At 33.0% G+C, this 22,743-nt stretch overlaps 5 protein-coding genes across 8 annotated transcripts; 2 read left to right on the top strand and 3 right to left on the bottom strand.

The window, feature by feature from the left end:
- The first annotated feature begins 476 nt into the window (after positions 1-476).
- On the top strand, positions 477-7,778 carry LOC107359645 (ATP-binding cassette sub-family C member 3). Its single transcript, XM_015926167.3, has 5 exons — positions 477-1,077; positions 1,181-1,480; positions 1,548-2,242; positions 3,778-7,046; positions 7,135-7,778. Exons 1-5 carry the CDS (start codon positions 1,027-1,029, stop codon positions 7,386-7,388), a joined length of 4,569 nt encoding a protein of 1,522 aa, XP_015781653.2. The 5' UTR covers positions 477-1,026; the 3' UTR covers positions 7,389-7,778.
- A 15-nt stretch (positions 7,779-7,793) lies between these two features.
- On the bottom strand, positions 7,794-10,050 carry LOC107359646 (uncharacterized). Of its 3 annotated transcripts, XM_089267491.1 has the most exons (5): positions 9,548-10,050; positions 8,760-9,003; positions 8,612-8,669; positions 8,240-8,483; positions 7,794-8,154 (listed from the first exon to the last, which is right to left on the bottom strand). In XM_089267491.1, exons 3-5 carry the CDS (start codon positions 8,624-8,626, stop codon positions 7,958-7,960), a joined length of 456 nt encoding a protein of 151 aa, XP_089123617.1. In that variant the 5' UTR covers positions 8,627-8,669; positions 8,760-9,003; positions 9,548-10,050; the 3' UTR covers positions 7,794-7,957. The 3 variants fall into 3 exon arrangements, with proteins under 3 accessions (XP_089123617.1, XP_025016092.2, XP_089123618.1); XM_025160324.2 differs by lacking the exon at positions 8,760-9,003 and having other exon boundaries at positions 9,548-10,046; XM_089267492.1 differs by lacking the exon at positions 9,548-10,050 and having other exon boundaries at positions 8,612-8,676; positions 8,760-8,901.
- Positions 10,051-10,125: 75 nt separating this feature from the next.
- On the top strand, positions 10,126-16,171 carry LOC107359644 (lysine-specific demethylase 5A). The gene is made up of 8 exons (XM_015926166.3): positions 10,126-10,514; positions 10,761-10,928; positions 11,023-11,282; positions 11,351-11,594; positions 11,666-12,098; positions 12,161-14,377; positions 14,449-14,587; positions 14,659-16,171. Exons 1-8 carry the CDS (start codon positions 10,368-10,370, stop codon positions 15,851-15,853), a joined length of 4,803 nt encoding a protein of 1,600 aa, XP_015781652.2. The 5' UTR covers positions 10,126-10,367; the 3' UTR covers positions 15,854-16,171.
- Positions 16,172-17,954: 1,783 nt separating this feature from the next.
- RNaseX25 (Ribonuclease X25) lies at positions 17,955-18,905 on the bottom strand. The gene is made up of 2 exons (XM_015926761.3): positions 18,557-18,905; positions 17,955-18,493 (listed from the first exon to the last, which is right to left on the bottom strand). The coding sequence occupies exons 1-2, from the start codon at positions 18,860-18,862 to the stop codon at positions 18,092-18,094; spliced, it is 708 nt and encodes a 235-aa protein (XP_015782247.1). The 5' UTR covers positions 18,863-18,905; the 3' UTR covers positions 17,955-18,091.
- A 1,111-nt stretch (positions 18,906-20,016) lies between these two features.
- Positions 20,017-22,311, bottom strand: LOC107359904 (uncharacterized). Of its 2 annotated transcripts, none has more exons than XM_015926496.3 (2): positions 22,132-22,311; positions 20,017-21,589 (listed from the first exon to the last, which is right to left on the bottom strand). In XM_015926496.3, exons 1-2 carry the CDS (start codon positions 22,148-22,150, stop codon positions 20,331-20,333), a joined length of 1,278 nt encoding a protein of 425 aa, XP_015781982.1. In that variant the 5' UTR covers positions 22,151-22,311; the 3' UTR covers positions 20,017-20,330. The 2 variants fall into 2 exon arrangements, with proteins under 2 accessions (XP_015781982.1, XP_025016050.1); XM_025160282.2 differs by lacking the exon at positions 22,132-22,311 and adding an exon at positions 21,896-22,113.
- Between the last annotated feature and the right edge of the window lie 432 nt (positions 22,312-22,743).

The following is a 22,743-nucleotide window of genomic DNA, read 5'->3' on the forward strand; positions in this document are numbered from 1 at the left end:
TCATTTTGTTTTGTATTGAATCTCGTAATTAAAATTTTAATAGAGTTTTGAAAATCTAATTAATTACCGTTCAGTGCCTCAATATATGTTACATGTGATTAAATTTTTGGCGCCTATTACTTGCTCTTATGTGATATTTTTGATACTTGTTCACACAGATTTAATATCTTTTTATTGTTGCTAATAACTACCAGCTTTACTAATCACAAATCTTACCTTATAAATTCAAAAGAGAATCATCTTTGAATGACAATTATTGCTCAATTGGGGCAAAAAATATATTATCATCATGTTCAACATCCAATTTAGTAAACATTTTTTTCTTTTTTCAAGTGTAAATCATCATTATCATTATCAACTTTCATCTCCTTTTGGTTTAGTAATCAGTGAGTGAGTGATATTGGTTAAGCAAGAAACAGACAATCATAATAACATCGCCAAGCCTCTTAAAAGAGCATCTCTCCACCCGCGTAATCACCATCACCAATGTGCTTTCAACAAATTAACTTGTAGAGTTTTATAGTGATTTCAGTTTCTGTCAACCATCGTTATTCAAGATTGACATTTTTTTGTCAACTTTACTTACATCAATCAGTTAAAAACAATCATCGTCAAGCTACACTAATGGATCTATTGATTTGAAGTTACATAGGTCGTGTTTTTTACAGTTTGAAACATGGTTAACAAGAAGAATAAGGTTAACCCGTAAATCCAGCCTAGTCTCTGCTGGATTACCCTCCTGCTCTTTCCCAGTTCTCATCAACATCTCCGTCAGCAACAGCAGCAACCAACAACAACAAAAAACAACTGCTACATCACCTCTCTTTCACTCTCACTCACTTACACTTGTTACTTTCTAAATACTCACTCCTCTTTCTCACTCTTCACTAAGAATTCTGAACTGGGAGAATCCATAGTCATTCAGTTTCCAGCCTAGTCCGATTGGCAGCAGATTGCCAATCTTTACTCAACATAAAAAAGTGTGCCTCTAAGTTTTAGTTGTGCATCTCAATAATTGACTTCATCATGTCTTCAAGTCAACTAATTCAAACAATTTGCGGTGATGATGTTTTCTGGGTAAGATTTGATTTGCAAACCAAAATCGATCCATCTTGTGATATTGAAACAAATTTTAATCTTTTTTTCTTTTTGCTGTGATTTCAATCATTCCTCATCTCAGGATTCGCAATTATCATGGAATACAACGAATCCTCAATTTACAGAGTGTTTCCAAGTTACCCTTCTCACTGGATTCCCTGTCGTTCTAATGATTCTCACCATATTAACCCACGCTTTCCGTGAAAAAAGCTTTGATCTTGGAAATTGGACATTTTTAAAATGGACTCGTCTGACTCTAATTATTTTTGCCTGCCTTGCCAACATTTTATATTCATCGCTTCTTACCCAGCGTTATTATAAAACACAATATCGTGTCCTTTTAGCTTATACCATAATTCAGTTGGTCAAAGCTGCTTGTTATGTAAGTACTTTTTGAAATACTTATTACATTTTAATTTTCATTTAATGATTGATTCATTTCTTTACAGGTTTTTTTAACTATGATTTATTTTAAACAACGTTTATCTGTAAAATCTGGAATGATGTGGTTGTTCTTGGTGACCGAAACGTTTTTCAGCATCATTATTTACCACGATAAATGGGTTACTTACAATTCACAGCCTTTCTCTGAGTTTGTTTTCTACACCATTTATGTTCCGATTTTGGTTCTGCTGTTGATATTGTTTTCCTTCAACGAAGGTCTTCGACTCCGAAATCCATTGAATCATCATCATCACCTTCACAGTCCAAGTTCAACCCTTGAGAAGCCCTTGTTTGAAACCAAAATGTGCCCAAAATCACAAGCATCTTTCATCAATCGAATCTTTTTTCTTTGGTTCACTAAACTTATCTTATTGGGTCGTCGTAAAGCTCTTGGTACTGAGGATATGTGGCAGTTGAAGGGAAACTTACAAGCAGCCATTCTAAGTTCCTATTTTGATCAGGCAATTTCAGTTGGTAAAACTGTTTTCCAAGCTGTTCTTAATCACTTAAGAAACTGTATCCAGAGGATCATCTCTTGTGGCAAATCACCTTCCATCGAGACTAAACTGACCAGTGATGTTACCAAAAAGATAGATGTAGTTACTTTATCTATGCGACTTTTTGCAAGAAAATTTTGCGTTGCCATTCTTTTAACCCTGTTAACTGACATCTTTACCCTTTTGGTTCCTATCCTTATCAAGTAAGTTGTTGCTCTTACATTAAAACACTTTTTCAAGAGAAAGTAAAAAATGATAAAAAAGAAAGATTATTGGATAAGATGGACCAACAGTGGTCAGACAGGATTGATTTGGATACTTGCAATGGAATGAGTTGCTATAGACAATCAGTTAATTCATCGGTAATTTTTTCCAGAACTGTTAGCTTCACTTTTTTAACTCTATCTTACCATTTCAACTCTTTTCTTGTGTCATCGTTCGTCTGAAGCTTAATTTTTAAACAAGTTCATGAGTTAATGACCTTGAATCTAGTCAGAATCAAGTTGAATCGATTTTTTAAAACTAGATTAACAAGGTAGATGTAAGCAGATTCTTCGTTTATCACTGGAAGATGATAAATTTAATCATGAAAAGAAGAAGCAAAAATTGCAGAGAAAGAAAAGGAAGGAAGGAAAAGAAGGAAGCGATTAGAAGAAGAAAGTAAAATACTAATCTCTTTTAATGATGTTGATGATGATGAGTATCATGTTGAAAACAAAAATAATGAATTTTCTTTCATATTGATTGGGCAAAGAATGACATTGAATTTATCATAAATCAAGAGAGGTCTTTTCCAATCAACAATTGCATTCATTATCAACATCATTTGATTTATTTTCACTTGAGACACTTGAGTTGAGAAATGAAAACATTTGCTTTCACTTTGCTTACCATGAAAGTCAATAAATGGTTTCTTTGATTCCATATTTGTCAAGTCTTTAGCCAACTCTTTTCATATTGATCACCATTTTGAGTGAAAATAACTCAAATTGTTGACTGTTAAAATGATTCAATTGTGTTCAATAGATGAAATTTCAATCAACACAAAAATTGAAATGAATTATCATTTCGACAACTTCTTATAAATAGATTAATAACTTTGTTTCAATATTATCGATAAGTTGAATTACAAGAAAATTATGCCAATATTTAGTCTTTTATCATACAGGCGACCTTAAATCAATGTCACTTCTCATCATTTTCATTCTTCAGCTTACATTAATTGTCCTCTTCAAAGATTTCATGATTAGATCAACATTCAATTGATTAACCTTTCGATATCATTACCTCAAACCATCTAAAAATTACTTGAATATGAAAATATCAATAATTATTGAAAAAAATTATTTCCTTTCCTTTCACAAGCTTTTTAGATTCCTAATTAAATTCAACAAGCAAATCAGCCGGAAACTTTGAAATTAATTAAACTCTTTGAAAACTTGTTATGATAAATCAAGATTTTAAACTATCATATTGCAATGTGCAATGATGAAGATAATGATTATCATCCAAGAGAAACATGATTCTATGCTCATGTATCTTGAATAACTGTTTTTTATTTCTTTCAATTAACTAACTTAAAGGTTAAATAGCTATAAGAATCTTTTCAGCTTACATGAGATAAATGCTTTACCTGTAGCTGTCAAGTTTGATTAAATGTTAATAAGGTTAAAGCACTCTGAACTAATCTAAAAGATCGATTGATTAAATGTCTTATTTCTTGTCTTTCTATCTCTAGAGCATTTATCGGTTTCATTCAATATGAATATGAGCAACCAGCTTGGCATGGATTCCTTTTAGCCATATGTTTATTTGCTGCCAATATAACCATGAATTTATTACAAATTCAACTCAAAGAATGTCAACAATGTCTTGGACTACGAATGACGGCAACAATATCAGCAGCAATTTACAAAAAAGCACTCAAAAAAACTCAATCTTCATGGAGAGACTTTGAAACGGGAAAATTAATGAATATGGTTTCTGTCGACACCAGACGACTTCTTGAATTTATGGAATTTTTCTATGTTCTTTTCTCTGCTCCATTCCGATTTGTTGTCTCCGTCTATCTGCTACAACAAGCTTTAGGTCCTTCAGCTCTTTATGCACTACTTATTATGGCCATTTGGTTTCCTTTCAATTTATCAGTCATTCGCTTTATGAAACGACAACAAGCTCGAAAAATGGAAGAGACAGATAAACGGGTTCGCTTTGTGAATGAAGTACTCAATGGAGTCAAAATTGTTAAACTATATGCATGGGAGGAATCATTCATGGAATACATTGCCAAACTTCGAGATTCCGAACTTAAATATCTCAAAACAATGGCTTTCCTTCAGGCTTCAATTATCCTTCAAAGTCCACTTTTACCTTTGATTTTCTCAGTCTTGATCTTTGGAGCCTACATGGCAACAAATACTGAACCTTTAACAGCCCAAAATATCTTCTTTGTTTTATCAATTGCTGCCACCATTCAAATGCCTTTACAGCGTTTCTGTACAGTTATTGAAAAGTATACTCTGGCAATGGTTTCATGTCGTCGAATCAATAGTTTCTTGAACCTTGGTGATCCTGAACAATACATTAGTAGAGATGAAGACAAAGACGCCATCAGAATCGAAGAAGCAAGCTTTAGCTGGAAAGACGGAACAGTTAAAGTAGAGAGTGAGAAAAAAATGAACAAAGGATTAACCAAAAATTCATCCAAAAGCGCCCTAAATCCATCTGAATCTGTTTCGATGGAATGGAAACCAGCTGATCTTGAAAACATTAACATCAGAATACCCAAAAAATCTTTTACTGCAATCATTGGTCCCGTTGGCTCTGGTAAAAGTTCACTTTTAAGTGCTATACTTGGTGAAATGAATTTAACTCAAGGTAAAATAAATATTGATGGAGGTTCAGACATTGCTTTCATTTCTCAACAACCTTGGTGTCAACACATGACTCTTAGAGAAAATATACTTTTCGGCAAACCATTTATCAAGGAAAAGTACGACAGAACATTAACCGCTTGTGCTTTAGCTGAGGATATAAACATTTTACCTGATGGTGATTCAACTGAAATTGGGGAAAATGGTATCAACCTCTCGGGTGGACAGAAGCAACGAGTTAGCATTGCTAGAGCAGTTTATAGTGAGGCTGATCTCTTCTTATTTGATGATCCTTTGAGTGCTGTTGATGGGCCAGTGGCTAGACATTTAATTGAGAATGTGCTTAGCTCGAAAACTGGTCTATTGAAAGATAAAACAAGAGTTTTGGTTACCAACAATTTGGATATTTTACAAGAAGTTGATAAGATTATTATGCTTGAAAATGGGGCAATCATTGAAACTGGAACTTACAAAGAACTAATAGAAGCTGAAGGATCGTTGGCTAGATTGGCGCAAAAATTAAGTCTTCGTGAACGTAAGAAGAAAGAAGAGGAAGAGGCAAACGAAGCTTCTGCTTTGGAAATCACCGCCGATGAAGAAGATGCTGATCCAAAAGAAACGAAAAATATTGTTGAAAATGAATTTCTTGAAAGTGGTAAAATTGATTGGGCAGTTTACAAACAATACTTCAAGAAAATACCTTTCCTTTGGTTTGCTGTAACTTCTTGTGCAGCCGCTCTTTGGTTTGCTACTTTAATCTCAAGTAATATGTGGCTCGCTATTTGGGCTGATAAAGCTACAAGTGGAGATGACCCATGGTGGAGGTATACAGTGTTTTCATCGATAACATTGGCACAAGGAATTGGAATTGTTGTTACCATGATTGGTTCCAACATAGCTTCAGTTCATTCTTGTAGAGGTCTTCACAAGGATTTGGCTTCTGGTATTTTACTTTCTCCTTTATCTTTCTTCGAAAAAACACCCATTGGTCGTATATTGAATCGATTCTCACGTGATATGGATGTTGTCGATATGTGGATTCGTTTAGTTATTTGTTGTCTTATTATCGCGGCCATTGACTGTATTGGAGCTTTGTGTAATATCGCAATCCAAGCACCTGTGTTTATCCTGGTTATGCTTCCACTTGGATTCATTTTCAGTATATTTCCTAGAGTCTACATGCCAGCTACTCGACAATTGAAAAGACTTGATTCAACGACACGATCCCCGATTTATTCCTATATCGGTGAATCAGTTTCTGGTATTGTCACTATTCGTGCCTATGGTGTTCAAAATAGGTTTATAAATGAATTTTTCCAGCGAATCGATACAAATCAAAATACAGCTTATTTATCAGTTATGTCTATTTTATGGAGGCAAATGATTCTCGGCATTTTCGGCTCTCTACTTCTTTTCTTGGTCGCCATATTTGGTATTATTTCAAAAGATTCAATTGGACCCGGTGACATTGGTCTTATGTTGGTTGCTGCACAACGTGTTACAGAATCAAGTATTATGTGTCTCGATTTTATTGCTGAACTCGAGGTGAATATCGTCTGTGTAGAACGTATTGCTGAATATTCAGCTTTACCTCCTGAAGGTGAAAGATTCCAAGGAAAGCGAGATCCTGGACCAAATTGGCCAACACAAGGATCAATTCATTTTGATCGTTATTCAACTCGTTATCGACCTGAATTGGACAAAGTTTTATCAGGAATTGAATGTACAATCGGTTCTGGTGAAAAAATTGGAATTGTCGGCAGAACTGGAGCTGGAAAATCAACTATTTCGTTAGCTCTTTTCCGAATATTGAAAGCTTGCGAAGGAGGAATATTAATTGACGATTGCAATATAGATGATCTTGGTTTACACACTTTGAGATCTCGCCTTGCAATTATCCCTCAGGACCCAGTCATATTTTGTGGCTCTTTAAGATTCAATTTAGATCCATTTGATAAATATAGCGATGATGAGATCTGGGCCTGTCTTGAGCTTTCTCATCTAAAAAAATATTTTGAACAGTCAGGAGCTGGACTTGACTTCCAAGCTAGTGAAGGTGGTAAAAATTTAAGCCTTGGACAGCGACAATTGATTTGTTTGACGCGAGCCCTTCTCAAAAAATCGAAAGTATTAGGTAAGCTAAAAGCTAAATAGTTTAATTAGCTCAATAGTTAAAATTTAAACAATTATGACTAACTATTCTCATATTTTCCAAATTTTAGTTCTTGATGAAGCAACAGCGGCTATCGATATGGAAACTGATGCTTTGGTCCAAGAAACTATTCGAAGTCAATTTTCTGATTGTACAATTTTAACCATTGCCCATCGACTGAACACTATCATGGACTCTGATCGTATATTGGTGCTTGATGCTGGTAAAATAGTTGAATTTGATTCTCCAGCCAATCTTATGAAGAATCAAGTCTCCTATTTCCATAGCTTAGCTAAAGAAGCTGGTCTTCTACCCAAAAATTGATTGCTTTTTAAAAACACCCTTTTAACTACTTGACCATACAATGAGTATAAGAAAATCTATTTACTAGGTCACTAATGAAATCATATTTTTCAAATCATATATACTAATCATGTTTGTGAGAAGATATATTTTTAAGAGCTTTTCTAGAAAATCATTCATCAAATTATTATATATTCATCAGCAGACAAGCCATCATTTTGTGCTTTGTAAAAAATTTTAACAAAAGACTCTCTTTATTGCACAAAAACAATTGAAAAGCATTTAATGTTGTTATGGGGTTAAATCTATTTCTATGAATTTCGCTGATTACAGTTAACCCTGTGCCATAATCATCTTTCCCCTTGTTCAAATCAACTATAATAAAAGTACAATTTACTCCAACCAATTAAACATTTGTGAAACAACTTGTTCATTTTTTGCAATCTCATTTTATTAATCGCAAAATTACAATTTTTTTGTGTATACCAATTGAAAATGAAGTAAAAGTATATTACGGTGGAAAAATGAAAGTGATAATAAGAGATGATTAGGTGATGCTAATTAACAAAAGTTGCCTTGTTCACTTGCGGTTAATATGATTTAAGTTTGATCTGTTGAGTGTTCACTTTGCTAACTGGTGGTGGAACCTGAACACTTGGTTGGAATGAAGAGTAAGGCCAGCTTTTAGAGTAACCATTGGCCATAGAAGAGTCCAGAGAACTATAAGAGTTGTAATAATAATTTGGGTAATAAGAAGGACTCTTTGATCCATAATATTGTTGTTGGCCTGAAAATAAACAATAGAATCGCCATATTACAAAATCAAAAGGTTGAACTTGGCCCAAAGCTAAATAAATTTTTGGTCAACTTACCACTGATCATGAATGGTTTGAATGGTTGGTGCATTCCATAATAAGGATAATTTTCCATGGTTTCCATCATTGATTGATATTGCGGATAATAGGGACGAGTTAATTGTTGATATCCACAATTGTAAGGCATGTGAGATTGTACACTGTTGTAATTGTAACTGTCACAATTTGTATTTTGCCTCCATCTGAATGGATTGAAGAAACACTCGGAAACCAAGATTGGAAGGAATAGCAAATAACTAAACTGTGATAACAAAATTTAAATAATTAATCACTGGAATCAATTGAGAGGATAGATTTAGAAACATTGATGATTGGTTCAAGTCACACTGAACATAAGCTATAGAAATAGCTTAACGGCTTGCTTCTTACCTTTGTTAATCCCATTGCTTTGCGTAGTATTATTGGTAGGACACAATGATGATTTAAACTGAAAGCTGAATTGAAAAACTGATTATTGCAGCACCAAAAATCAAAATAAAACTGATCAAAATTCAAGTCAGGCTGATGATTAAATTACCTGAAAAGTTTAAATGTTGATCGTGTTTTGGGTGGTTTGGTAGTGTTTTCACTTATATAAGGAGTAATAAAATATTGTGTAAACAGTGCCAATAATTATGTTAATAATGCATTATTTTCTCATGTTGGATAAACAATCAAGCTGATGATTGATTTAGAAACATCATTACCGGGGTTAAAGTATGTAATATTTAACAGTTTAACAAGTAGCAAATGACCCTAATTGTTGAAGATGATGATGAGGACTATGAGGTAAAGGTAGAGATGAATATGGAGAGCAAAAGTTATAAATATACAATTTAGTAAATTGTTGCAAAGACAGAGACAATTAATAATAAAAGGAATGGGGCTACACTCAATGAAAACCATTAAACATTAGTGGGTTTGTTTTCATTGCAGGTTAGGTGAGCTTATCAGATTTGCGTTAAAAAAAGGACTTCACTAATATGGCTCATTGAAAACGGTAATCGCCACTGTTAACTTTATTTAGAAAGAAAAGCTCAATAATCTAAAAATATACCTTCAAATGACCGAAATTTGTATTGTTTACCTGGCAATGTTTATCTTAGTTGGGCGGTAGTAACTTGTATGATACTTAATAACAAGTATACCCATTTTCATTGGGTTTTTCTTGTTTTCACTTAACGCCGTTCAATTGTAAACTATAGTTTATAAACTCCAATGCAATGATAATATAAAGGTACCAGAAAAGGCCAACAAAAAACTGTTAATTAGGACGACAGTATAAAATTTGAAAACCATAAATTACAGCTGATTGATATAACTTACTTTTTCTGGTATTTAGCTGTATATCGGACCCTCCTTAACCAAGCTAATTTATTTTGACCATTGGTACACATTTTGGAGATTTTCAAACAATGAAATATAGCGTCCAGATCAAATCCATTTGACTTGCTCAAACCAAATTGAGGTTAAATATATGAGAATTGAATTTTTCTGCATTTTATCCCTTTTAAGTCAATTGATAGCAGCCAGAGACAATAAGTCATTGTCTTAATCATAATAAAATATGAAAAGTACATTTTCTGAAGCATCTTCAATGTCTAGGTAACGATAAAATTACCATGTTTGGTAGGCCTTAAGAAGAGTGGTCCTTAACAATTGCTTAAAAAGCGCGCATCTTGGTCAGGTCACATTTTTAGGTTAACAAATATTTATAATTATGAAATTAGAAGTAAGAAATAGAATAGAATTGAATAGAACAGTTTATTTATGAATAATAATTTCATAACTAGCAAAAGTAACTTTGAAATTGGCTGTTCACTGTTACATTGACAACTGAGAGAAAACTGGTTACCAACCTATTGCTTTTTAACCACATGTGATATCTTTGTTAGAAGCTTTCTTTGACTAGTTACCAACATATTTTTCCAGTACTCTTTTTTCTAACTGTAGATTATTTTAAATTTATTTAATTTCCTTTATTCAACTGTTTAACTATTAGTTAACATATTTATTCAAATTTTGCCATTTCACATTATTCTACAAATTTTACTGTCTATGTTTTGATCACTTTCAATTCTTTGAATGTATCTTACCTCGGTGTTTTCTCTGCAAATTTTAAGGTTTTTCATTCAATCTGCTCTAAATGGATTCTCCATTGGTTAATAAATTTATAGATGCTCCTATTTTCAGACCCGGTGAGGAAGAATTTAAAATTGGACCAGCTAATTATCTCCGAAAAATTTCCAAAAATCATCCAAACATACCTTGCTGTATTATTGCTCCTCCTCAGGTAAAGAATTTCTTTTGTTATTGCTTATTTCAAATTCAATGATGATTTGGGCACCAATTATTGAAGTAATTCAATTTAATCAGGCTATCATTACCTATTGCTAATTATTTTCTCTTTACAACATAAATTAAAGTTAAAAATATGGTGTAAAATATTATGATTGACATTTCACCAAATGTCAAAGCTGCCCGTTTTTAAGCCTCAAAGCCTGTAAATATTAAGAATATTATTTTTGTTCTTTTACAGTCATTCAATCCCTATTTTAGTCTTGATCAAGACACTTTTAAATTTAAAACAATCAAGCAAGACTTCCTTAGCAACGAAGATGTCCCTGCAGAAAAAGAATTCACATTTCGCGAATATCACCGAATGGGTGATAGTTTCAAATGCGATTACTTTGGTAAACCTCCAAATGTAAGTAGTAATCTCAACATGTTCAAGAGAATAATGGAATTTATCAGATATTTACTTATATTTATTCTTTTTCTTTGTATTTCAATTCTATAAGAGGGTGCCATTAGAGGAAATTGATGAAAATTTCTGGACTTTAGTCTCTCAGGGTGAAGATGTTCAAATTTTCTCTGCTTATCGTTTATCTACTAATGTCTACGGATCAGGATTTCCAACTCGAAAGCCGGGATCTTTCTTAACAAAAGACGATGAAAAATACCTTGACCACACTTGGAATTTTCTAAATATTCCAGAATCAGAGGATAATATATTTAGTTTTCTTGGAAACCAATTAAGAGATAACACAGTTCCTACATTGTAAGTCTCAAGTTCTCTATGTTTATTGTTCTGTTTATTGTTATATACGTTGTTTTTTTTGCTCAAAGGGACATTGGCATGTGTTTTTCACATCGTGGGTGGAGGAGAGATGTTCACTGGTCATATTCGATTAATTATTTACATTGCGGTGATTCAAAAATATTTTATGCTGTTTCTCCTGACGATAATCATCTCTTTGAGGCAGAATTTGATTCAGGATCAATTCCTTTACCCATCGATTTAATTGGAGAAACAACTGCCACCTCTAATTCATCCGACGCATTATTGAAAGCTTCAAAGCGGAAACTTAAGGTAAGATTAATATTGTCAATTGTTTATGCCCTTTAATTTACTTTATTAAATTACTTTATCAAAATTCATAGGTTTTCAAAGCTGAACTTCATCCCGGTCATTTTCTAGTAACATTTCCGTCCGTGTATTATATGAACTATGATTCTGGAGTCAATGTAGTTGAGTCTGTGGTCATTGCTCCTATTAGTTGGATTCCAATTGGCCATAAAGCTATCGAATATCTCTGTGATAATAAACAATCTCCTCTTTTTAGTCATGAGGAGATGATATCAAAGTTAGCAATTGATGGCGAGCTTTTTGGTATTGAAACCTTGAATGAAATTTCAACCAATCTTGAACTTATAATTTACCAAGAATTGAGTTTACGAGAAGTAATCGAAAACTATCCAACCTGTATTAAACGCCAACGTCAAGCTTTCGAGCTCATTCCAGAAGATGATCGTCGATGTTCATTTTGTGGATTCATCATATTTTTCTCAGCCTTAATCTGTAATTGTAAAACTGGTAGGTTCCTTATTTTGATTTTTATTTCAATTTATTCATCCAAGTTTTTCTCTCTCCGCTAGATCGCTTCGTGTGTCTCAAGCACATTGACCATCTTTGTAAAAAATGTCCCCCTTCAGATAAAGTTTTTCGTTATAGATATAAAAAAGAGGAGTTTGAACAGCTGATTCACGAAATTAAAGTCAAGGTCAACAATTTCGAGAAATGGAAAACAGAAGTTAATAGTCTGCTTTATAATTGGTCCGAACAAGTTCCTATAACTGTTTTACGAAATCTTTACGATATAGCTGAAGACAAAATTTACCCGCAAGATTGTCCAGAATATGAAAAGTTGTGCAATGCTCTTCAAGAGTTTGAACAGGTTCATAAAATTGTTCAGGAACTTCTCGAGCAACAAAACAAATTCATAGAAGAAGAAAACTCCAAACGTGTTAAATATCAATCATCTTTAGCTCAATCTTCTGCCAGGATAAAGAAAAAGATGGAATCAGAAAAAGATGAAAACAAAAATGGAAACAACCCGGTGAAATCAAAACTCGTATTATCAAGAAATAATGAATCTGATAACGAAAACCGAAAATTAAGTGTATTCGAATTCTCGGGTTTCTGTGAAGTATTAGACACTTATCCTTTTAAAGTCCCTGGAAGTGATGAACTTAGAAAGCTGTTATTTCGATGTGTTGAGATTGATAAACTTATTGATAGTTATCTTGACGAAAATACATCTCTTAAAATTGATTCCCGAAAACTTTTGAACCTAATTCAAGATGCCAATACAATTTCATTCATTTGTTTTGAACGTAAACTCGACATTCTGAAGGAAAAGTTAATTCAGATTAAATGGTTAGAAGATTGTGACCCTTTTCTTGACCGAAAGCAAAACCCTCGCTGCCGAGCAAGTAATTTAAGCGATTTGAAATCTCTTATCGAATCTGGAATGGACTTAAAAGCACCATCAAATGTAGTTACATCTTATCTAAATCGCCTCAACATGATTTGGGAAGAAGCAAACCATTGGTTGGACAAGGCGAAAGATATTCTAAATGCAGTTAAACAAAACTCCTCAATATTAAATCGTGAAAAATTGGATTTAGATGCAATGGCAGAACTTATGGATCAAAGTGCAGAAAGTCCTGGATTACGAGCTGTTGATTTGAATCCAGTTTGGGATGAATTGCAACAGTTGTATAGTTTATGTCAACAATGGTCAAACACAGCCCTTGAAATGATGACAAAACTTCGATCAGATAAACAGAAAGATGAAGAAAATATTCCATATGCTTCTGAGCTGGAAGATCTTTACAATAAAGGGAAGAATATTGGTATCCATTTTGATGTTCTTGGTGTTATGAAAGCTTCTTTGCAAGTTGTCAACGATTGGAAGGATAAAGTTAACAAAACTTTTCTTCGAAGAAACTCGTTCTATCCTATTGTTAATGTATTGGCTCCTCGAAGTAATTATTCCCTTCCATCAAGCATTGATATTATGAATTGTTCATCCCGCTCAATATATCAACAATTGAAAAAATTTGCAACACAAACCCCAGCTCGTGAAGGGAGCAAGAAACTGACCGGTTTTGAAAAACAACTTTCTGGTGATTTCAGTGCTGCAAAGATTAATAAAATTTATGATCTGTGTGAGAAAGATGAAATGTCCGAGATTCAAATTATAAGGGAAAAGAACACAAAGAAAAACAATCAAATTGCTTTCAACGAGTTTAATGCCGCAGATGATGATACTGGAGATGGTGATTTGAACGAGAAAGATAGAAAGTCCAAGGAACGTGATAGAAATTCGAGGAAATTTTGTTTCTGTGGTAAACCAGCAGGCGATTGGATGGTTCAATGTCAACTATGTCAAGAATGGTATCACGTCTCTTGCGTATCTTCTTATTTGTCATTCGTTAATTTGGTAGCAAAGGGACGTAAGCAACTGCTTATACAAAATTCAGATGATGTTGTCGATCAATTTAACTTTGTCTGCATTCTATGTTGCCGTGGAAAAAGACCTTCGATTGATCTTATACAAGAGCTAATCTATTCTTATACAAAGCTTCCAACTCGTGTTCTCGAAGGTGAACTGTTGATTCGTCTTCTAAATAGAATACAAAGATACCAAGAAAAGGTGAAGAATAGAATCGATTCACACTCTGATCTATCAGAAGGATTCGACATTGTAGAAAAAAATTATTGTTTGAATAGTGATTCCTCCAGTCAAGAACAAAATATAACAGGATCTCCATCTAAAAATAAGCGAAAATCACCTTTGATCTTACGAAGTAAGTTATTTATCATCCAACAAGTTTAGTTTTACAGTTTGTAATTTATTTTAATAATTTGTTCTTTGCAGAGGATTTAACAGATAATCATGGTTTAAGACTTTCAAATGAATCTCGCACTATTCTATTGGAGCTTATTTGCGAAGGAAATTTATTAGAAGCTGGTATTCCTGAGGTACAACATCTATGGAATATCATGCTTTTCGTAAAGTAAGCTAATATTTTTCTTTAATTGAATTATTTGATGATACGATATTAATTATTTTTATACTTTATTCCAGCTCAAATTTGAAGACTTTAGTTTTCGTTAACCCAAATTCAACATCATTAGCCATACTAGCTTCTAGTACATTTATGATTGACACAAATAAACGTACACCTGAATCAGATGAAGGTAATGAAGGGGAAGCTGTCGAGACCGATGCGACAAAATCAAGAAACAAAAAACGAAGGCGAGATCGTAGTGTTTTTGAGCGAAGCAAGGGCAAAAAAAATCGTAAAGGCAAAAGTGATAAGGATAATAATGTTGACGCTGAGCCTGAACTTTGTTCACTGAGTTCCGAATGTCTTCGGCCTGAGGGTCAAGAAGTTGATTGGATATTTTGTGAAGGAAGATGCCAAGGATGGTTTCATCAACTATGTGCTGGAATATCTAATCCTCAAGAAGTTGTTCATCTTGAAAAATATATTTGTGCTACTTGTCAGTCATTAGATGAAATAGAATCGTCTAATACGGTAACTGGAAATGGCACTAAAGACTCAAACCTCAAAAAAACAAACAAAGCTGGTAAATCAAGTAAAAATGGTGTTAAATCACATATTCCTGCCTCGACAGATGAAGCGTTAGTGACAACAAAAGTATTTGATGATGGCTGTGAACAAGGGGGAGACAATAGTGTTTATTCAAAGGATGCAAATCTAGTTAGTGACGATAATGCAATTGAAATTGACCGAATTGACGAAAGCAATGTAAATGGAAGTTTAGATCTTCGTGATGTCCCTAGAGTTATAGCTGATGATGAAGAAACAACATCGGTTCTCAGTGAAGATCGTGTTTATCATGAAACGTCATTTGAAAGCATCGAAGAAAGTATCATTGAAAATGATGTTGGTAACGGTTCTCAAGTCTACGATACATATGTTAATAATAAAGTTCATAATAATGTGCAAAGTTCTAGTCAAACCGAAGCTATCTTGCAAGCGGAACAATCCATGATCATTGAAGAGATACCTAGCTTAACAGAGCCCACAGTAACTTCGATTGCTGTGTGTGTTGAAAAAAATGGAACAAAAGAGTATAAAAAGGGTTGTGTTGAATCCAAAGAGATGGGTCCTAATATCGTAATTTGTGATGCTGCAAAATTGAAAATAAATTGTATCACACAACAAGGAAAACAAATTGCTCTTGGAAATCCAGAGACATCTGTTCATCATCGTCAACCAACAAACCAGATAACCAACCCGAAAGAATCTTAATTGACTTCTACATCATCAGTCGATCATAATGAACAGATCTCTTAATTCAAACTGTAAATATGTTTAAATGACAATCAGCTGCTTAGATTTGATCTCTCCACTTATATTTTATTATTTTCAACATTTGTCGTTCGAAAAATTGAGACGACTGTACAATTGAATGCAATCCATGTAATGTCTCTAAAAATACTCCAAATAATAAAACCAACCAATGAATCAAATACCTTTATTTGCCAAATTCAATTAATAATGTACGAACAAAATTATTCATTCACAGTTTAAAGTAAAAATGAAATTCAAATAGTTTTTCACACTCAATCGTAATTGTTAAAATAATTTTATTTCACTACCTGACTAATCAGCTTCTATTGTGAAGCTAGCTTTGATTCGGACGACAATCCAATTGATACTTATTGACATTCACCAAATTTACACCTGTAACTTGAATTAGCAAAAAGCATAATAAATGTCCAATAAAGAGGTTTTCGGTGCAACATAATACAATACACACTTTGCACATTTTATAATACAAATGTAATGACATCGGATGCATAAATTAATGAATAACCAATTAATAAATAATACCGAATATAATAACATAATTTTCACGAGTAATTTTATGTGTAATCAAATATGGATTGAGCCAACTTGAATGTTTATTTTGGTTTTATTAAGTCATTTATTTATTGCTGTTGCTATCAATAAATAATAAGCTATCTGGTAGATAAAACATTTCTGTTACTCCTACTCCAGAGACAAATGAGATGAAGTCCTACATATTTGTTTAGCATTGAAGTTTTAATAGCAACAATTAAATTAGAGCTAGTTGGATTAAATATTGAAAATTGAATGTCATTGTTCGTATCTGAATGAAATTCAATATAACTTTTTTGCTTCCACTTTACATAAACCTGTGTTATTTAATTCACTCAACATGTAATGAAAGTTTACCATTCCTGAACCTATTCATTTTATCCTTCTCATGTGTTTGATATCAAGTTTTTGGTACACTACTTTACACCAATTTGACCATGTACAAGCAAATAATAAGAAGACTGTATTGGAAATTAAATGAATAATAGAAAGATTATGATGAGTTCAGCATGTTATTAATAGATACTAATTTGAACAAACTTCATTAAACATGACTTTTATGAAAAAAAACTTTGCTTCCCTTTAGTGCATCAACATTGGTTTAAGAGTGATAAAGATTGCCATATATGTTCATTCAATCGATGTCAATTAAACTTACATCGTGTTGAAGTCTATTATTGACCCCATTTCCAATTGCTACACGGATATCTTCAAGGATATCCTTTGTCATTTGGTTTGATTCTTGCAGTTGTTAACCAGTGGCATTTGTTTGAATAAATTTAAAGCTGTGTTGAAGTCGAATGCTGAAATTAGACCACAGTTCCATGTTTTTTCACTAATGGACCCAGAAGCTTGAAGAATCATAATCAAGCAAGAGTCTAGAATGGCGATAATACAATAACATATTGATGAAAAAAACTCAAAAGACCAGTAAAAATGATAATTTGAGATGAGCTTGATCTATTTAACAAGATTATTGAAATGGTTAATCTAAGCACACCTGGAAGTGTGTATATCTGAGGCTATTTTAAAGTGTTTTACTTTAACCAAAGGCTTAAATTGTGAAAAATTTTCGCTTAGCTTGAGATTTAACTGATAATTCTGGTCTTAGACTTTCAGAAAAATCTGGTCTTTAAATCACAGATCATGAGAGCTTGATTGTAAAGAAAATTCGTCAGAAGCTAAAAATCTTGAGCTGAAACATCTATGAACCATCACGCAAATTGTGAAGTTATCTTTTACTGATTCGATTATTGCTGAATTGGGTTAATTATCTTATAATGTTAACGATTGCTACACTTTAATTCGCTTTGAAAGCTTTAGTCGTCGTTAACTTGAATTCAACATCAGCAGCCATACTGACTTTTAGTATATTCATGGCATAAACTAAATTACACTAGAATTATATTAATTAATATATTACATCATACTGTACCTGATGAATTTCCCAAGCGGGGGCACATGATGCAAACAAATTACTTGAGGATCTTTTGCAACATCTGTCATATGATATTCATTTACTGAGGTTTATTTAGGAACAATAATTGCTACAACAACAACAATAGTTACAATGTTCGGGAAAACAAAAGCATTCCTTGTTTTACCACTATCGATACATTATTGTAATTTCTTATCGCTTCAGGATCAAGCTGGGACGATGATAACTTTTCCAGTTTTTGATCTGCAGCTGTTAGTTTCTGCAGGACAATCAAGAGGGCCAAGTGTTTCTGGATCGAAACAGAATCTGATCTCGGTCAAAATAGGAAGACCAGAAGTTGAACCACTACAAGCCAATTGTGGTCGACCCTTGAAACCCTTTCTGATTGCTTCACGGACAGATTCAAGAGCAACTCCTGTGTTACTTGGTTTGATTCCAGCAGTTGCTAACCAATCACCAATGGGCATTTGTTTGAACAAATTCAAAGTTGTGTTGAAGTAATTGAATTGTCCTTTCAATGCTGAAAACTTAGCACAGGTTCCGTGTTTCTTCCACTCATGGATCCAGAAGCCCCAAGAATCATTATCATATAGAGATTTCCAATATTTCTATAAAATAAATTTTTAGTAGAAATTTATTTTCAATTGAAAAACAAACTCAATTCAACTTACCTTCAATTGGCTTGTGATGGAGTCAAGATTTCCTTTGTTCAAGTATTGTTCAAAACAGCAATTTGAAGGATAAGAGTTGTCGAAATAATTTGGCCACATTCCATGAATAGTGAATTCATCTTCATATTTAACTTTACAAGGTTTGAATTTGTTGTCATTATCTGGTTTGGTACAAACACCAGGAGCCCATTGAACGGATAAAAGAGCGATATCAAACTTCTTATCCCTTTGACACTGTTCAGTGGCTCTACCTGATGCACCATAAATGGCGGTTATTACAAGAGCAATGGCTAAATAACTCTTCATTGTGTGTAAATAATGGAGAACGAATTAAAAGAAGGAATGACGATGAATGAACAATATAATGAGAATCAAATCGTGCTTAAATAAGAATCAGAATCAAGCTTGATGTTTCTCTGCTCATATACGTTTCAAACTGTCAAACCCTTTTCTCTCTTTCGCTTCTCTTTCTTCTATTTGTTGATCACGATCTTCATTATCATTACAATCAAGCTCATCAGTTGCATGAACAGATGATGACGGAAGAATTAAACATTGGCTAATTTGATAAGATAACTAACTATTATAAAAGCAACATTTAATTTGTGATGCCCCTGAATGACCTTTGTCAATGAATGACCTCTTGTCTCTGGTTCGTGATTGAAATTAAAATTGAAGTGACCAGTAATTTTAGCTATCAAAAAATCTAGTTTTAAACAGAATTTTGAGATTTAAAAGTTAAAAATAAATATAGATTAGATTGACACACGTGAGTTATAATTCCATTACATTATCTAACTGATCAGGATTCATTGTAAAGTCAGATTTGATTTGAATGACGATTCAGATCAACCTTGTAATGATACTTTTTGACAGTTTTACCAAATTTACACCTGTTGGTGACTTAGATTTAATGAAAAGCATTAAAGGTTATCCAATAAAGTGATTTCCTTGACTAAACAATGAAAGGCTTGTTCATTTTATAACATTTGACGAAACAATTTGCGATGGTAACAAATAAGATTACCAATGAGATTTGATTGCTATGATTGCATCTTCTAATTGCTTGAAAGTCATTTGTTTTAAACTGGATTTTGCAATTTAAAAATCTCTAGATCTCTTGAAGCCAATGGGTTTCTTGTTATGTGGTTTAACCCACTCAACCAGAAATCATTTCTGGTTTTTCATCGTGTAGGCTAATTCATTTAAAAGAGTAGGTTTTCTAGTAATCACGTTATCACTAATTAACTATTGTTCAGTACAAGTTGGAAACAGAGTTATACAGAATAGTAAATGTAAAAAAGAAGTATCAAGGTGAAAATCTTTGAAAAACATGATGTTTTCACCTCATCATCCAATAAATTTCCATCTTTTTTTTCATAAAGAGGTTGACACTTAAATGTGTGTTGAAATTAAATCAAAGTTTAACATTTGGACAAGTTTTTTTTTCACAAAACAAATGTGATGAGAATGATATAAATATATTTGTATATAATACAGATAAAGTGAGCTATTCCTACATGGAAATGATACAATGTGTAAAATAAAGCAAAATATAACTGAAAATTTGATTTAGATATTTTGAATGAGAAATAAAAGTGTAGGTTAGCAAAATGGTTCAACAAAGATATTAAAAGAGATATTCATTGTTTTTTTGGTGTTTCCAAATAACTTGTGGTTTGTAATGATGAGAAGTTTACATCGAAACTCGGATCAGTTCTTTACTCTTGCTTTTTTAGGTCAAAACAAGCCAAACAGTCGGTAAGATTGTGTATCATTTATGGTCACTGGTGAAAAAAGTGAAAACACTGGAACATTGAGGACAAGAATTGTCTTTCTCATGCATTTGACCGGCAACTTCTGAGAAGCCACATTTTAAACATTCGAATCGCCTCCTTCCTTGAAGTAGGGTCTTTGCTCGTTGAGTTAGTGAAGGTTGAATGAAACGTTTCTTGAATGAATCGAACGACTCTTGATCTTCGAAAGTGTAACGGGCTTCCTTTTTACTTTGAACCCTTGAATCGAAAAATAATTTCATTTCTAAACTTTTACTCCCTGCTTCTGGAAAAATAGCGTTAGATATAACCCCTAAATCATGGTCAACTTTAACATCACCGGTAACACAATCCTTTTCGTGAATAATATTGTCCTTGACAAATAGAAAAACAGTTTTACTCTCTTTGTTTTCAACTAAGAACATATCCTCTGAGTTTTCAACATCCTCTTCAGTCCAATTAGCTCCTCTTTTGTTACTATCTGACGATGGATTGCTATCGAAATGACTCCTTTCCTTGGTTAAAACTGGAATGCTTATCTGGGTTCCGAAAAAGTTTATTGAGATATCATTGAAATTGAAGCCTGTTGACCGTGATGAAATCAATCCAATGGTTTCCTCTAACCGTGGTCCGCTAGATGTCTTTAATGATCCCTTCGGCCTTATTTCACGTCCAACTGGTATACCAAGGTACTCTTCGTTGATAAATGGAGCAATAAATTGATCCTTGAATCGACTCAAGGATTCCTCATCTTCGAAAGTGTAACAAACTTCGATAACTTCAGGTTTATCAGAGTCACTGCTGTTGAACAGTAGTTTCAACCTTGGCTCTTCGTCATCTAAGAATTGTGCATAATCGAGTTTGTTCAAATCAAAGCTTCTGAGTAAATCTCCAGTTATACAGTCTTTTTCTTGAATAATGGAACCTTTAACAAATATAAAGATGGTTTCACCTAAACTAGATTCAACAAGGAACATATTGTCGCAGTTATCGGTATCCTCTTCAGTCCATTTTCCAGATATTGTTGACCCTGTTTGCACTTCATTGCTTGAAGCTACCGATGATGAAACATCCATAGAATCTACTGTACAGTTATCAATATCAATATTTTCATTCATTGCGGATGTCGTATTTGGTGTAGATGGATCGATGTTTGATGGTGGGCAAAGATTGAATCTGATTTCATTCATTGGAGAACAGGAGATGGCTTCTTCATCAAAGGAACCAATACATGGACTTGGTGGTGGCGCACGAGGATCTTGATAAAGGAGGAATAAAAACACAAAAATACAATTAATAATTCTCTAAAAAAACAAAAAAAATATAAATGCAGAACGAAAATTTAATTGCAAAGGAATAATGAAAAAGGAGTTATGTCTAGAAAAGTAGGGCTTGCTGATAAAATGAAAATGAAGCTCAGTCAATAAACTGGTTCAAATGTTTCAATTTAGCATCAAGGACGCTTTGATCAAACAAAAGATAAAGTGTAATTAACAAATGGATATCTAAGAAAAGATATAAGTCTGGCATTTTATCGGCTTTGAGTGTTCTCAGCATTCAGTACCCAGAGATTAGATTCGTGACTAAGCGAATAAATAAGTGCTTAGAATAACAATTAATGTATTAGTCATCGGGAAGCGTTTGAAAATCAGGCATTTCAAGAAAATGGCTTCCAGAAGATTCTTGTGAGTCAGTAAGAACAGTGAAAGGAAAAAGCAAAGAGAGGAACAAAGATGAAAGGGAAACGATAGAGGAAAAGAGGGTAGAAAAGAATGTAAACAAAGAATAAAAATTATTTACCTGATAATGCTAAAGTCATGTTGACAACAATTAAAAATAATCTATACTAATGAATGTACTTGTAAATGTTGAAATTTATCAAATAAATAAGCAGCAAAGTGTGATTTAATTATTAAAAAATATTTTCAACAATGATTTAAAGAGGAGAGAAACATTAACCGTATCAATTGAGTTGCATCACATTTGTTATGAGATTCTGTTTGTTTTTTTTGTTGTCATATCATCGGAAGATCTCTATTAAATCAAAATGACAATAGATGGAGCCAGTTAATTACATTATTCAATTCCATTTTTGATTAAATCGATTAATTTAATCAAAACAATTGATTTAAATCGTACCAAACTTTTATTAGATTGATATCAGAAATTAAGGAATTGGCCTCGCTTTCCAGATAAGGACCAGGACAAAACTTCAGTCCTTTACATCTAAACAGTAAAATTGAAAATTCGAATTTAGCTTTTCTCTATTGCTAAAAAAGCCATCTGTTTCCCTACAAGCTTTTCAACACTTCATCGAGTCTGATTTTTTTTATTTGTGCTTATAATTTGTTTTTGTGAAAATTAATAACAATTTATTTTGATTCTTTAACATTCATCTCAACTCTCAACGTG

The sequence above is a fragment of the Tetranychus urticae genome, chromosome 2 (genome assembly GCF_039701765.1).
Source record: "Tetranychus urticae isolate SD_2017Ah chromosome 2, NJAU_TeUrti_SD_1.0, whole genome shotgun sequence".
Taxonomy (NCBI): Eukaryota; Metazoa; Arthropoda; class Arachnida; order Trombidiformes; family Tetranychidae; genus Tetranychus; species Tetranychus urticae.